Source organism: Chrysochloris asiatica, unplaced genomic scaffold, assembly GCF_000296735.1.
Source record: "Chrysochloris asiatica unplaced genomic scaffold, ChrAsi1.0 scaffold00010, whole genome shotgun sequence".
NCBI classification, from domain to species: Eukaryota; Metazoa; Chordata; class Mammalia; order Afrosoricida; family Chrysochloridae; genus Chrysochloris; species Chrysochloris asiatica.
In genome coordinates this window covers 35,430,253-35,447,522 of record NW_006408528.1, presented here as the reverse complement: position 1 = coordinate 35,447,522, position 17,270 = coordinate 35,430,253, and the positions used below count along the sequence as shown (strand labels likewise).

General features: G+C 39.5%; 1 protein-coding gene across 2 annotated transcripts in view; it reads left to right on the top strand.

The window, feature by feature from the left end:
* RELN (reelin) overlaps nucleotides 1–17,270 on the top strand; it is a 646,525-nt gene that overhangs the window by 271,440 nt on the left and 357,815 nt on the right. For both annotated transcript variants that reach the window (XM_006834371.1, XM_006834372.1), the window contains exon 4: nucleotides 9,585–9,655. In XM_006834371.1, coding sequence (XP_006834434.1) covers nucleotides 9,585–9,655 — 71 coding nt within the window. The remainder of the gene's footprint in view (nucleotides 1–9,584; nucleotides 9,656–17,270) is intronic.

The following is a 17,270-nucleotide window of genomic DNA, read 5'->3' as shown; positions in this document are numbered from 1 at the left end:
AAGTGCAGCCAGAATGCTCCTTGGAGGCCAGGCTGGCCAAACTTCATCTCTCATACTTGGGGCATATTGTCAGGAGGGACCAGTCAGTCATTGGAGAGGGATATCATGTTTGGAAGGGTGGAGGGTCACAGAAAAAGAGGAAGACCCCCTAGCGAGATGTATTGGCCAAGTGGCAGCTTCAGTGGACTCAAATGTGTCAACAATAGTGAGGTTGGCCCAGGATCAGGCAGTGTTTCATTCTACTGTGCATAAGGTCTCTATGAGTTGGTATCAAGTCTATGACACCTAACAACAACAGTGGTGTGGCAGTGAGTCCTGGTATTGCACTGTGTGTTAATGCACCCGACTGCAATGTCATATGAACTGCAAGGTCAGTGGTTCAAGCTCACCAGCTGCTTCTTGGAAACCCTCTATAGGGACACTGTGGGTCGGAGCCAACTTGAGCGTACTTAAGAACAATAACAACAACATGATACACTTAGGCGACTGATCTCTTTTCAGCACAATTAGTGGGCTATAGTGGTAACCTTTTTATTATGATTGCAGGTTGTAGCCATATGGATTTAGAAGGCATCCACATTGGTTTAGTGTTGATTAAGGTTGTTGTATAGTCATGAGGTTTTTTGTTGCTGTTGTTGTTTGTTTTTTACTTACCATGTTGTTTGTATCTATAAAAGAAATGGCTGAAACGAGAGACATGGGTTGAAAACTGAGATGGAACAAGTTAGAGAACAGACTGTACTAGAGATATGGAAGCATGCTGAGCCGTCCTTGGAGATGGTATCTAACTGTTTCTGGGGATTCTGGGAAGGTTTTAAAAGGGGAAGAGATTTTTGGAAAAATTTGGCATACGTCTTCTATGAACAGGGTGCTGTGCCATTAACAACAACAATACAAATCTTGGGGATGTAAAGGAAAATCATGTAGTTTGGGACCTGCAGAGGACTACTGAATGGCTCAGCTCCACAGAATGTGGAAGATGAGACTTGGCAGGTAGACAGGAGCCAGGTGCCAAAGAACCTTTTTTGCCTCCCAAGGAATTTGACTGAAGAATTATTTAAATGATAAAGAACTACAGAAGGATTTCAAGCAAGTTAATAAATAAAATTGGTTAGGTGTAGAAGCAGGATTGACATGAGAATGAATCTGGAGAAGGGATTTCCAGTCAAGAGAGTGTTGCAGTTTTCAGGTGCTAAATAATTAAGTCCTGAATTCAAACAGTGGTTGTGGAGATAGAGAAGGGTGCATTTCAAAGAAACAGCTAATACACAAAATAAAGACTACTGATTTGATTCATTTTTGTTTACTTTGTTGACTTGAATGACTAGGATAAAGTTGGTATCTTCACATGAGTTCTACAAGAGTTATTTATTTTCTATATACAATACACATTGTATACACATACACACATGCACAAGCATGCACATAAAATTGCATGTTAAAATACAACATAAACTCTCGTGTGCTAGTCTGAGTTAGCTCCAGTGTACCACTGCTGGCACATGTGCCACAGTCTGGGAAGCGTCCCTGTGACTGCTGACTTTGTCTCTGCATGCATGCACATGCGTAGATGCATGCAATTAACTTTAAACAGTAGGGTGTAGAGTTTTAGAACTTGATTTCTGGATCTCATCTGTCATTCTCCATTTCTTACCAATGAGGAAATGAACCAGATAAATGATCTCTCCAAAGTCATAGAACTAGTTGAATTTATTTTGTTTGAAAATTAAACTTATACATCTCAATATCAGTAATTAGATTTGTTGATTCACTTGAAAGGTAGCTAAATTACTACTAAATTAATATATTTACAGTATTTAAATGGTCTTATTCATATGTTCTTTCTCTTGCTAATGAAAATTATAGTTTCCTTAGAAATCAGGCTTCAGCAAATCATTTGGGGATCTTTTTCATGAAAACATTGGCTTTGCTGTTAGTGAATACTGAACATAAATGTTGAAATTTGTATTTCTTTAGAAGGAGAAAATATTTATACCTTTAACAGAAGGAAAAAAAATTACAGGGCTGAGAAATAAAAGATGTAACTATGAAAAGCATGAGAAGAGTAAAGTTTTGAAAAGTAAAATCATTTTGAAAACACACAGACTTTTACTAATTTTGCAAATGGCTTTAACATAGTTAGAAGTAAAGGTTTAACATAAAATAAGTTTCCCCTCAAGTTTCTAATTACTCATTTCTAATGTAGTTTAAAGCATTTGGTATTTTTTTTCTTATTTTAATAAACAGCCAGAGCTATTTCCTTAACCTAATTAGAAGGCATTCTAGGATCTTTGCAAGTGAATTGATTCCTTTGAAGATCAGTTTTCCTAAACTCAGACCACTGTCTCTTTTCCCATGCTCTGCATACTTAGTGCCATTTCCTGTAGGGTGGCCTGGCACAGACATGCTGATAATATAATAGATTAACATCAGAATGTGGATTAATAAGTACCTTCCCAGCTGTGAATGGACAAGAGACAGTAACTTATCAGAATCTTTGATACAAACATTCAAAATGATGGGAAAAGTAATCCACCACTCTTGTCAAAACCCATTTCCTAAGCTTAAAAATGAAACACCCAGTATGATTTTTAAGTGAATCTGTGATTACATTGACTCATGAAACAAAGAATTAATACGCTTGAGAATTTCAGCATTGTAACAACCACATATTCAAGTTCCTTTTTATTCTGTCTTTGGAAACTGAGTAGCAATATTGTACATTAGAAGCAAATTGTGAACTGAAAAAGCAAAATTTTTTTTATGTCATCATATGTTCAAGACACTCTGATAGGTGCCTTATGGAGAATTTTTTTTTTTTTTAATTAATGGTTCTTATTATTGCAGAGGGGAGCCCTGGTGGTACAGTGGGTAAACACTTAGCTGCTGCATGGGAGAAGATGTGACAGTTTGCTTTCATAAAGAATGTGGTGGTGGTGAAGTGCCCTTGAGTCAGTTCTAATTCATGTTGTTGTTGTTATGTGCTGTGGAGTCGGTTCCGACTCATAGTGACCCTGTATAGGGTTTCCGAGGCTGTGAATCTTTACAGGAGCAGAAAGCCTCATCTTTCTCCTGTAGAACAGCTGGTAGTTTCGAACTGCTGACCTTGCGGTTCGCAGCCCAATTTGTAACCACTACGCTGCCAGAGCTCCTTGTTCCAACTCATAGTGGGCCTGTATATGGTTTCCTAGCCTTTAAATCTTTGCCAGTACAGAAAGCCTCATCTTTCTCCTGCAGTGCATCCGGGGGGCTCAAACCTCAGACCTTGTGGATAGTCCAGTACTTATCCCTTCATAAAGACTGCAGCCTTGAAAACCTTATGAGGTAGTTCTTCTCTGTCCTATAAGGACAGTAACTTAATGGTAGTAGGTTTTTGTTTTGGGTTTTATCATTGCAGAAGCTTAAAATTTATTTGCAGTCCTGAAGTGGCCCTGTGGATTAATGCACTGGACTGCAAAGTTGGTTTGATCCACAAGGTCAGCAGTTCAAGCTCACCAGCGGCTCCTCGGAAACCCTATACAATATCACTATTGGTCTGAACTGACTCAACAGCACTTAATAACAACAACAACAAAATTTGTTTATGTTGAGGAACCGTAAATATCTGAAGAATAAACATCAGTATTTTAAAATTGCAACTGTTGTTGTTCTGAAGTTGTAGATAAGGCATGTGAAACCTACAGTATTAAAGAAGTTGTTGTCCAAAGTCCTATATCATGTGAATGGCAGCTCACTGCATGCAAAGGCTGGTTTTCCTGATGGCAGGGACTGGAGACTTCACCACAATTCATCCATAATGCGTAGGCAGACAGTTGCTCTAGGAACCCAGTTAATATTAGAATGTGGTGTGTTCTTTTTGAAATAATAACAATAAAGCTACTTCAAGCACTGAATATAGTGATCCAAAGAATGTTCCTCATTTGGGAGAAGCTGCAGAGCTCCTCAAATGATAGATTATAGTAGCCCACAGGGGTTATAAAATTACTTCTTTAATAGGGCCTTTCGTTGGCAAGCTTGCACTAGAGATCTGTGTATCTCCCAAGAAGCTAAGTACTTATTAGGGAGTTGTTTAAGGAATTTGGTCTTCTACTCAAATCCGTGAACAAAGAGTATATTTTCTGAACACTTTGTGAAAGATTATTGCTAATTATGGAAAATTAAGTGAAAATAGACCAACATAATTATTAGCCCCACAAATTTGATGAGCCTTCTTCCAAAGGGAGTGACAAATTATATAAAATAACAATTTTGAAAATGAATAAGGCCTGTCACCGTATACCATAGCTGTTATATCTTTTTATAAGAAAAGAAAATTACATTGTGAGTTAAAATTTGGAGGACATGACCTCTAGATTCTGAATTATGCTTTTTATCAAATTTTGTATTATAATTCCCAGAAGCCATGAAATAAATACTGTGATTCTGTGGGTAAACCATGAATATCTCCTAGCTCTAAATCTGCTCCTGCAGTTTGCCCCTATTGACATGACTGTACCCTGGGGGCAGACATTGCCCAGAACTGATCCTAGGAGGTTATGTGCTAGCCGGTCATCTGGACCTTTGATCTTTGTTTTGTCTGAGATCAGAAGCTAATGTGCAGGTGCTTAAAATGACTAATCAGGCAACTACTATAGGGTGTAGGCATTTTGTATTAAAATCCTATCAGAGGGATTTAAAGGTTTGTGAAGAAAGTGGAAGATGTGGTGCAGACATCTGTGCAAAGGTTCCCTACAAGACTTGGGTGGTGGTGTGACTAAAAAGGAGTTGTCGGCCAGTAGTTCGAACCCACTTGTCACTCCTTGTGACAAAGGGGAGGCTGTCTGCTCCTGTGAAGTCTCACAGTCTCATATACCCAGTGGAGCAGTTATACTCTATCCTGTTGGGTCACTGTGAGTTGGAATTGAATTGGGTCTGATAGCTGAAAATGGTGACTAATGCCCTTGTGTTAGGCAGAGATCAGGAGAGATATGAAGGGTGCTGTTGGAGAAAACGTAAGAATATTAGTTGAAGGGGGACTGCAGTAAGTTGATTAAAAGTTAAGAAACAGCATTTGGGGAAAAGGAATCAAGAGAAATGGTATTTTAGGGGAAACCTCATGGAGTTGTTCAAACAGAAAGAAGGTTCTAAAAAAGAGCTTGGCTATGGACTGAAGGATTGGAGTAGAGAAAAGGTGTGACTTTAGAGATCAGAGGCCAATAGAACAAGCCCTCCCTCCCACTGAAAAGAGGTGAAAGCTACTGCCCTATCTTGGAACTAGGTCAAAGAAGAATTTGATGTAATGGTTAAAAGTAAAGATTCTCCACACAGGTAGGTAGGCTGGGTTTGAATCCTGACTTTACCAGCTTAGACAAATCATGTACGAACTCTGTTGTTACTTGCCATTCGAGTTAGTTCTAACTCATAGTGATTCTGTAGAAGGTGTCTGTGGAGTGGTTGGTGGATCTGAATAGCTGACCTTGAGGTTGGCAGCCCAGCATCATACCAGGGCTCCTGGAATATGGGGATCATAGCATCTGTCTTAGGGATGTTGCCAGAATGAACTGAATGAATTTATTTAGGGTTTTTATGCAGGTTTCAAACAACAGTACCTAGACAAACCCATTGTCACCCACTAAATTACAACTTACACTGATGGTGTAAGACAGAGTAGAACTGTCTCATATAGTTTCCAAGGTTCTGACCTTAACAGAAACAGATTGACACCTCTTTCTTCTACCTTTTTCTAACAGGGAGTGGCTGATGGGTTTGAATCACCAACCTTTCCATTAGTAGCCAAGTACCACTAGAACTCCTTCAATGGTGCCTAACCAAAATCAATCCCACTGCTGTTGAGTTGATTCTCAAGTAACAGTGATGTTGGAGGACAGAGAAAGATGTCGCAGTTGCTTCATAAAGACTACTGTCTTGGAAACTCTATGAGGCCGTTCTACTCTGTCCTATGTCGTTAAGTGCTGTCAAGTCGGTTCCAACTTATAGCAACGCTGTATAGGGTTTCCTTTCTCCTGCAGAACAGCCGATGTGTTCTAACCCTCAGTTATTAGGTGAGCACTTAAACCACTGCACCACCAGGACTTCTTTAATAGTGCCTTTGTTGTGAAGTGCTGTCGAGTCTGTTCCAACCCAGGGTTTTCGAGGAGCAGCTGGTGAGCTTGAACCACCGATCTTGCAGTTCAAACATCTTTGCAGTCTGGCTCATTAACTCATAGCACCACATCAGGACTCCTTAACAATGCCTAGCAGAAAGTAAACAATAGGTATAATAATACTAATAACCACAATTATTGTTAACGTTACTTCTACTTTTCACTTAGCTAATGGCAGTTGACATGACATACAGTGATCCTCAAGTCAGTGTTTAGCTGGCCAGGCCTTTCGTTCTTCAAAGAAAATCCAAGAATCAGAGCGTGTAAAGGCCGCTGCTTAGGCTGAGTTGATTGGTGTCTGGCACGCTGCTGGCTCTTCTTCCTTCTCTGGAGTGCAGTGGGCCGCAGCACCTTAAATGCACCTCTGTGGAGCACATTTTCAAAGAATCCAAGGCCTGGAGTCAGCCGTGGGTGTCATTCACAGATGGTACAGCCTCTAGTACGCTCACACCTCCGTGTCCTTGTTCTGTATTGTAAAACTTAGACTAGTTCAGTGGTTTTGAAATTGTGCATCATAAAAACCTAAGAGTTTCAGAGATGGACCCAAGAAGATTTGGGGGAGGGTGGTGGGAAGTATGCTGCATGAGGAGTAGAAACCCAACAACTCAAATGTGGGGGCTGCTCTGTTCCATGTACTGAAGTTTCATATTTGTTTGAGGAGTGAGTACCGCTGCTAGTGACATGTCAGATTAGGTAACCATAAAAGTATCTAGATCCAGTGTTTCTATTTGCCCTCAGAAATGTATGAAATATACTCACTGAACCAAAACAACAGACGTTACGAGTATGAGTGAAAGCAGCAAATCCTTAATCTGAGGAAACGGAGTCATCAGTTCACAAGCGATGTGCAATGAGTGAGCTGTCTTAATAGCTCTGATAGCCTGCAAAAAGACAAGGACTTGTTACATGAATATAATGTAGACACTTCAGCCCCATCATCATCATATGCAGGGGAGCATCGATTGTCTCCGTGATAATTAAATTTATGGACCAACAGGGTGCTTAATGATGTGACTGTTACTATGAGTAAGCTTTGAAAAATTCATGGAAAATTGGAATTGAGAGATAATGACATTTTTCCAGGAATCTTTTGAAGTCCCCTCATACTTGGCATCAGAAGAAGAAGATGGTGGTGCAGTAGTTTAAGCACCAGACTGATAACAGGCCAGTGTTTCGAACCCTCCAGCTGCTCTATGGGAGAAAGGTGAGAGTGTCTGCTTCTGTAAAGATTTACAGCCTCGGCAAACCCTATGGAGCAATTCTGCTCTGCCCTACAGTGCCATTCTGAGTCCGAATCGACTGGACAGCAGTTGGTGAGCACGCCATCAGAAGAACACAGAAATGAGCAGTTATTTAAACACTAGGTTGTAGGGGTTCACTTTATCGTTAGTTATTTTGGAAAACACGTCCCTTTCCTATTAAATGTCAAATTTAAATTCTCCAGTTGAAATTACTCTGTTGCTATTAGAAGTGTATGTGGGCTCAGAAGTTGCTGGTTTGATTGAGATTTGAACACTGGACCCTGTATAAAGTAGAAAGCTGCCCAATAAGGAAAGTACAGCTATCTTCCACTAAAGTAGTATAAAGTAGAAACAACAGTGGTAAGACTGGACCCTCGTCAAATGCAGAAAGCTTGCGAGATTGGAAAAGGTGGGCCACCCCGTCCAATTCTAGAGTTTACAGATTTCACTATATTTAGGTGGGTGATGTTACCATGTGCCCTCTAGATATAAAACTGATAGGTCTTTCTTTAGTGAGTCTGTAGACCATGTTGTGACTTGACTTGGCACTGTGTGCAGTCCTCTTCATTTTTAGCTTGATGAAAACAAAGGAAAACCTATGTGAACTTATACCATGGTAGCATATGATTACCTGTGATTTCAATAGTGATTAATTTAAAATCCAAAGAATTCATTCCCCTTACAGACATATGGAATCCTGGTGTGGCAATGTAGGATAAGCACTGGGTTGCAATGTTGGTTTGAACTGCAAATTAAGAGGTTTTAACTCACCAGCTACTCCTCTGTACCTTGTCACTATGAGTCAGAACTGACTCGATGGCACTTAACAACAGCAATAACATATGGGATTGAAGGCTGCCTGATGATTTTTCTATCCAATTATAATTCTCTTCCACCATTCAGAATTTTTACTGTTGTGCCATTTGTTGATGTGTGTAAAAGTGTATTATTTTTACAGTTTCACTGCTGAAGATGCTCACTTGGAAACAATATCAACCATGAGCACTTCCGTGTGGTTTAGTTTGTCAGATTACTTTCAAAAAATTAGAGCCTGGGGACTGGGACTAGGGACAATAACTAGTGGTGAGGAATGGAGATCTGAAAGGTGGGGGACACAGGGAGAAGGGCCCTTATTGGGAGCTAGAGTGCAGAGTCTTGAGGTTAGGAGGCCACTTGAGTCCAGTATAGGAGATGGTGACAGACTGCCCTCTGGGGCCCAGCCCAGCGCCTTGTATGTGATCCATCTCCAGTAGATGATGGTGGAACCAAATTAATTGTTGGCTTTTTTATTGTTTTCCCTGAGGGTGGTTTTGGTTAAAAAAGTAGATATTTAATGTTAATTTTATCAGTCATTAAAATTTTTGTATGAGTTGTTTTCTAAAATCAAGTTTCTTAAGGAAACTTGATTTTTCCATTTGAAATGGTTCTAAATAATGTATTGTGTGCTAGAATAAAAAAACAAAACAAAACGATTTTCAAGGCAAATGCTTCATATAGAAAGCGTAAATAATTCTTCCTTTAATAGGACAGTTCCTATTATAGCCATGGAATAACACATCTGCTGCAAGGATGTTATTTTTTTCACCGATCCATGTGCATAGCTCTGATTAGCGGAGGTAAAAGATGCACATCTCCTTCAAATGGTGAATTAGACCCAGTGGGGGGAGGTGTATTTATGATGACAGGTTTTGTTATTATGAAAGCCCTGAATAGCTCCCTTGAAAAAAAAATAAAACTTAAAAAAAAAAAAGTAATTGTCTGTCTGAACTCTCTATGTGTTCTGGTGACTGTTGATTTCAGAAATAAAGTACCTGAAAAGCATCTATCTCCAACACTAATATCTTTGTTGTTCCACAAAACATTTGATAGCAAGGGCTCCTGAAGAAGAAATTTTAGTAAGCATCTTTTCCACACTTTTTCTTCCATTTTAGCTTTGCTTTACCTGCTATTTTAGGAATAAACCTAGACAGGCTACAATACCTTTGTTAAGTAAAACCAGAAGCTAATTCTAAACCCAGGTGTCTTAACTCAATTTACACCATTGTTCTATGTACTTCACTTTAAAAATTAATATTAAAAAAAAAAATGTTCACACAACAAACCTTAAGAATATGGTTATTTAAAAGTTTGAGAAAATACACTGTTTAAGACATCAAATTTATTACAAGATTTGGATTAATCTTTTTCTATTCTTTTCCAGGGCAACTGCAACACACAGGGGCCAGGTCATTTTCAAAGATGCTTTAGCCCAGCAGTTGTGTGAACAAGGAGGTAAGAGGCACATTGTACTGGTATCAATGTGTTGGTTGTGTTAGAGTGATTCATGGTAGATTTTACTGTTTTATGTGCTGAGTAGCATTTCATCAGGGCTATGGTTTTATGCTAATGGAATTTTGTCCTAAGTGAATTCTGATGTAAGTCAAATACCACATATGTTTTTTGTTTCATCACTATTGCCTATTATTATCAGTATATTTATGAATCTGATATTTATTTGTCTTTTGGGGGTTGATAATGAGGATAACCTGAGCATACTATAGCTGCGACAATATATGTAGTACATATTACTAGCAACAAGATGTACCAAAGCACTTGATTGTAAGTGCAGTTCCTTAACTGAACCATGCCTTACCAGTACTAGGTCATTTAGAAACGGTATTATTGACCCCGCAGTGTGCTTAATAATTATTTATTTAGTAATTATTAGTAAAGATTTATATGCTTCTGAAAATACTAGGAACAAAAGTAACCAAGAGAAAATAATCCTGTTTGTTTGTTTGTATATATGTATAAATATATACACCCCCCACCCCCTAATGAATTTCCTTTAGTTCCGGGAACTATAAACCCTAGAGGTAAATTTGTATTCTGTAAAAAACACATCTGCTATATTTACCATTTAAATTTCTTAGCAAACTTATTGATATGTTTCTGCTTATTACTTTTGCTATTTGATTGTTTTATACATAATTATGTGTTCAGTTTGTTTACATGCTTGTTTTCACTGTGTGCACTATTAATTTCAGACTTGTGGGTAGATATGTATCAATTGGTATTAAAATTTATATGATATTAGTTAGCTATGGAAGGGGCTCTGGTAGCGTAGAGGTTACGAGTCAGGCTGCTAATCTCAAGGTCAGCAGTTTGAAACTACCAGCAGCTCTGTGGGAGAAAGATGGAGCCTTCTGCTCCCATAAGATTTACAGTCTTGGAAACCCTGTATGGGGTCACTATGACTCAGAACCGACTCCATGGCATATAACCACCACCACCATCATGGTGGGCTCAAGAAGCATTAAGTGGCGTACTCTCTGACACTGTCTCATACGTGACCAGACCCTAGTCTGTCTGTACCATATTCTCACAGCTGATCACACATGTGTGCACACGCACACGTAGGGCAAAGGTGAAAAACCAGGATCCTTACTTCCAGATCTGTTTCCCTTGCCCCTTGAGCTTGCACCTGATTTTGCATGTATCTCCATTGTTAACAATTACCACTTTATGGATGAAGCTTACCTATAACCTGCTAGAATGCTGGTGGATGCTGCCCCCCAAAGACTGAGCTTCTCAAGTTTAGGTACTATGCTTTAGTGATCTTTGGTTTCCTCCTCCTCCTGCTGGTACTACTGCTACTACTTCTGTGTGCCATTGTGTAGATTCAGACTCAGGACTCTGTATAGTGTTTCCAAGACTAAATCTTTGTTGGAGCAGAAAGCCTCATCTTTCTTCTGCAGAGCATTTGGTGGATTCACACTTTGTGGCTAGCAGCACAAAACAGAACCCATTATGCTGGCAGGGCTCTTTTGATTCCCTAGTGCCTACCATCATCTAACAGCCATCCAAAACATGTTAGTAGACTTGTAAAGAAGCTTGTTTAACCATATGATTGAGTTAGGCATCTTAAAGACCAATACATATGAAACCAATCTTTGTGAGTTTCATGACATTCTCGCTGATCATCATACTATAAATATGATCGATTATCAACTTTTATTTAGAATAATATTTTGGGTGAATTTATTAACTTAAGAATTGCATTATTGAACATAAAGGAAATTTCTACTAATAATCTCTCTGCTAAAGTATATATGGTGTGGCACAGTGGGTTAATGTGATGGACTGCAAGGTCGGCGACTCAAGTTCACCAGCTGCTCTTTGGAAACCCTATACAGGGTTGCTATGAGCCAGAACCAACTTGATGGCACTTAACAACAACAACAAAAATTATGTAGTGGACTAAAATAGAAAAACAACAACTCTGTTTCTTAAAAGGTCTAAGAAAATAGCGTTTATAATTAGTTGTGATATATAAAGATCAATGTGGATCTATCTAAATAATTTGGTATTTGATGATTATTACCGGCATACATCTAATTGTTTACATATAACTTGAATCAGAAAATTCTAATTGTAGTTTCAAACACATTATCAATATTCCATGGTTAAAGAGTTTTTCTTTTGCAATCTTCGAGAAAGCTAGTATTAAAGTATGATAGCCTTGTAGGTATGTTCAAAAATCGTGTTATAATGTACCTCTTTTTCCAGCCTATGAAAAATGTTCACATTATTGAGAATGGGATGCTACATAGCAGTGAACATCTTGAAAAACACATAATGTCATAAAAAGATAGAGCTAATTTTATTAACCCTCATCATTGCTTAAAATCTGATTTATTTTAAGCTTTCGATTTTTGTATCTTCTCTTATAAAATGAAGGAGCCCTCAAGGTCAGTTTGACTTGCAAGGTGGGTGGTTAAAACCCATCAGCCGCTCCTCTGAAACCCTATACAGGGTCGCTATGAGACGGAACTGACTTGAACACACTTAACAACAACAGGAATTATAAATGGATGGTTGGAACTGAGTTCATTTAAATTGAAAATAAAAGCCCCTCCAAAAAAATTTATGAAAAAAATCTCAACCAATGAGGAAAAAAAGCCTTTTATAGTAGTAGTGTGCATGAACCTGAGTTACATAATCCAAGTGGATGCTATGAACAATGCTAAATTGAGCTGTTTGTTGTTATTGGTATGAAGTGCCATGGAGTCAGTTCCTACTCATAGTGACCCTGTGTAGGGTTTCCAAGGAGCAGCTGGTGAGCTTGAACCGCCAACCTTGCAGTTCAAACAGCTTTGCAGTCTGACGCATTAATCCACAGTGCCACAACAGGACTCCAAATTGAGCTGTTCAGTAGCACCTAAACACTATGATCATATCAGTTCATCTAAAACAGGGTTGAAATAGAATACTAACAAGGGTATTCCTGCTGTCGGGAAATAAAAAGGAAAACAATTGAGGCTATCATATTAATATATGTATATGTGTGTATGTATATATATATATATACTGCATCTACTAATAGTTAAAACATTAATTATCTCTTCAAATGATATCGCATAGTCTTAACATGCTATACTTTTCTGTGCATTGAATGAGTGATATCTAATCTATTATTAGAGGCAAAATTCATAGTCACAACACACCACAGCTCTTCACCTTCCAATTAGAACATCCTCAATATGTTTGCTGATTTTAATTAAATTAGGCAATTTAAACAAAGCTTTTATTAATATAAGAATGTATTGATGGCTAAGCATATTGAAAAATAAAAAAGGATTACGCAGATAAGGGTAATCTGTAATTTTTATCCCTTTCTTAAAAAGATGTTTATTAAAGAACTTTATTCTGAAAACATTCATCCAGAGCCTGCAAGGGGTCATCCTAGCTCACAGTGCTAAGTAGGTTGTTGTTGTTAAGTGCCATTGAGTGGGCTCTGAGTCATAACAACCCTGTGTTGGCTTTCTGAGGAGTGGCTGGTGGGTTTGCACTGCAGACTTTAAGAGTAGGAAAGATCCCAAGAAGCTGGAAATGAAGGGTCTGCTGCACTTTAGAGAAAAGGAGAGGATATTTCACCCCCTACACCCTGGCACTTTCCCATCCCCGCTGTTCCATGTTAGATCAGGTTCCCATCACCTCCTTTGGGAATGCTCAATTACTTCTTCCTCAGTTTTCCTGCTGCAATGAGCTTTCTAAAGTAGAAACACTGTTCGGTTATTTCTGTGCTTAAAACCCTTCAGTAGTTTATCTTCACAGTAAAAGCTCCTCATCCTATCTTGACAAACAAGGAAAAAACCCCTTTATAATGTAGTTTCACTTTACCATTCCCACTTTATTTCCTTTCATCCTCTCATGCCCAGTCTAAAATTCCCCAAATACACCTCCCTCCCCTCCCCCTGTGCTAGTTGCACTCTGTACACTCCATTTTCCTTGCATGAGCTACTGTTTTACTCAGGCTTTCAGATGTCACTTAGGAATTACCTTCTTCAGAAAAAACTCTGCCCAGTTCAACCTGGTCTATAACTACAAACTTTTAAACATGGTGACATAACTCCCTATAACATAACTCTAAATGCAGAATAATATAAATGGAAACTTTAAAAAAAAAAGTTTTTATTGTGAATTGAGTGCTAGTTTACATGGGAGAACATCGGTTTTACACTCATCCTATTGTATTTTGTTTCATTGCAATGATTACAGTCCCCTCCATGCATCATTATTCAGTAGTATTTGCTTCTATTCCGTCTGTTGTATTTGGGGGTAGTGAGGGGCAATATGCAAAAAACCTCTCAGGAATACATAATCATTTAAACAACCGGAGGGCATGTTCTGCAAGCCTCCCTCCTGGCTGCCAGCATACAACCTTTCTCTTTCCATGAGTCTACAGTCCTCAGTTGCTCTATCTCTCCATGTCATCATCTCTGCCTAAATGGAAATACTTCTAACACTGTTATGTGTCAGACACCATGCTAAGTCCTCTTCAAATCATTACTGTTTTAATTCTCACAGAAACCCTCTGAAGAAGGCACTTTCATTATGCCCATTTTAAAGATGGAGAAATACATGCAAGTGGGATTAACTAACTTGCTCAAGGTCACACAGCTGGAAATTGGCTGAGCTGGAATAGGAGCCCAGGTAGTTTGGGGACATAGCCTGTGGTATTAACCATCACACTTACTTTAGCATTCTTTCCTTCATTTTAGAAATATTTATTGCATAATGTAATAATAAGATCATTATCACACTGAAATGGAATTGCCTGGGTACTTGCCTTATCTGCCAATAGATGCAAGTTCCTTGAGGGTGGGGACTATGATTTTTTGTTACTGACTCCTTAATGTCTCACAGTATCTGGTGCATTGTTGTTGTTGTTTAAGTGCTGCCAACTTTGATTCCAATTCATAGTGACCCTGTGTGGGGTTTCTGAGTTTGTCAGTCTTTATGGGAGCAGAAAGTTAGCTGTACTCAAACTGCCAACCTTGTGGCTTACAGTCCAGTGATTATCATACAGAACCAACACACTCCTGGTATACAGTTGCTTTTGTTGTTAAGTGACATTGAGTTGGCTCCAACTCATAGTGACCCTGTATAGGGTTTCCGAGGAGTGGCTGGTGGATTTGAACCGCTGTCCTTGTGACTCAAATGGTACCCAGTAAAAGTATATTGAATGAAAGAAACAAATGAAGTAAAGCAGACTGATAGATATAGGAAAGATATAGAAGCTCTCCAGCAAGTCATTACATATCTATCAGCCTTGAGGCTGGGAAGATACATGGGGTGTCTAATAAAGGGACTGCTGCTATATGCTCAAACATTTCATCTGTAGACAATGGGAAGCAGGAGAGTGTCATCAGCAATTAATGTCTGCAAAAACCATGCAGAGGCCCTGTCAGACTTTCTTTGCTTCACAAAGGGGAAGGAGAATCAAACTCAAAATCAGCCCTAGGCTGATTCCTATGACCTGGAAGTCAAACATGTCTCTACCCTATAACCTTCTTTACCTTATTCTGACACCAACCATCCCTCCCACAGCACTCTGCTTCACATCTGGGTCCCATGATCCATTGCAGTGGCCACACAGAACTCACATACAATACTCATGATTATGGAGTATTGTCTCCATAATTAGGGAAGTGAACAGGGTACAATTCAGGATCAGAAACCCCTCAGGATGCAGCAGTCCTCAGTCAGCAATGCCTCTTCTCTGCTGTACTGCAGGCATGCCTCACTCTTGTCTGTGTCCTCTTAGTCATGTGTCTCCTTGGCTTCTGCCCTGCTTGGCTCCTTTAGCCAGTCTGTAAATGACCAAAGGGTACATTCTGCAAGTCAGCCCCCTGTCCTTAGGCATTCATACTTGGTCCTTGGTTCTAGAAGACCACAGTTACTCTGCTCTTCATGACACCAGGTCTGCTATCATTGCTTTTCCAGGTAGGGATTTCACGTTCCACACATGCTCTTTCTTAATGGTCCTGAGATCATCTGCTCCTGCTCCTGAGATACATCTGTTGTTGTTGTGAAATGCCATCGAGTCAGTTCCGACCCATATAGTGACCCTGTATAGGGTTTCCAAGGAGTGACTGGTGAGCTTGAACTGTGAACCTTGAGATTCAAAGTGTATTTGAAGTCCAGCGTAACCTCCAGTGCCGGATGAAGAAAACTAACCTATCCAAGTGTTAGAGTCATGTCACCCTATTTATGTGGTTCCATCCCTCATTTGATGGGAATTAAGACTTTGTATGGAAAAGTCATATCAAGTAAATTCAAAGTGCCACAGTGCTTTACAGAGAAAACTGCTGTTGAGGAGTGAAATGGATCTTGGTGGTAGAAATTTAGGAATTGGAGGTAGAGAAGCATGGTAGGAAGATACTTTATAGCCATGCTTGTAGAAGCTGAGAGGCCCTAAGTTAAAATTAGGTGCTGTGAGACTAGAAAGAAGGTCAATGTTAGAGGTGCTACCAACAGTGAGGAAAGTGAAGTCAAGGAGAGGAGCCCGGATGACCGTGGTTTGTGGTCTGTGAATGACTGGGTGAATGGTGATGCCAGTAACTTAGGTCAGAAACACACGAGAGGCATTTGGAATAAAACACAAAAAATTACAACTTCAAACCCTCCTGCAGAACCCTCTAGTAGCTTGCTGGAAAGAGACTGTGGTCAGTCTGGAGTGACAGGGAAATTGAGAGCCATTAGCATATTGGTGTTGGGGAGGTGCTGTGTTCAGGGAAATCCTGGAGAGAAGGGAGGAAAGAGCTGTGTGAGCAATGTACTGTGTGCAATGCTTGTGATTAAGCAGGGGCAGGGAGAAGAGGGTATGCTGGAGAGGGGACAGGCTTCAGAGATGGGGGAGGGGGAGTTAAAGGGAGAAGTCTCAGAATGGAAACGTTGGTCAACAGAGACAAGAGAATGCTTCCAAGAGAATGGAGATGCTGAAGTATGACATAACAAGGCCTTTGGGTTTAATGATTTGAAGGTCATTAGCAATTCGGTTGTAAACAAGGATAGTTTCAGCCAGACCACTTGAGGCAATTTTGAGTATGGAAAGCTCTCCCTTGTGCCTTGGAGTCAGCCAAGGGAAGACAGATTATTGTCAGTTGAGAATTACACATAAGACCATGTTTCTAGTCAAGAGCTGAAAAATGTAGGATTAAAGGGAAGGGGAGAGGTAGGATGGTTTAAAATCAGGAAAGGTGTGCATGAGGTTGGTATAATATTGGCAAAGAATATCAAATACACCATGAACTGTCAGAAGAAGGAAGAAATCTGCCTTGAAAGAAGCAATATGAGGGGACTTCAAAAAGTTTGTGCAAAAGTTCCATTATCTTTTTTTTTTTTATGGGTTCTTTTTGTCTTTCTTTTTTAATGTTTTATTGTGGATTATATGATAGTTTACATGAGAGGACTTTAGTTTTACATTCATTCCATCGTATATCATTTCATTGCCATGGTTCCAATCCCCTCTAAGCATCATCAACCGACCAAAGGGTATACCCTACAAACCCACCCCCTACACTCCCCTCTTCCCCCCAGTCTTCGGCCCACAGTCCCTCTC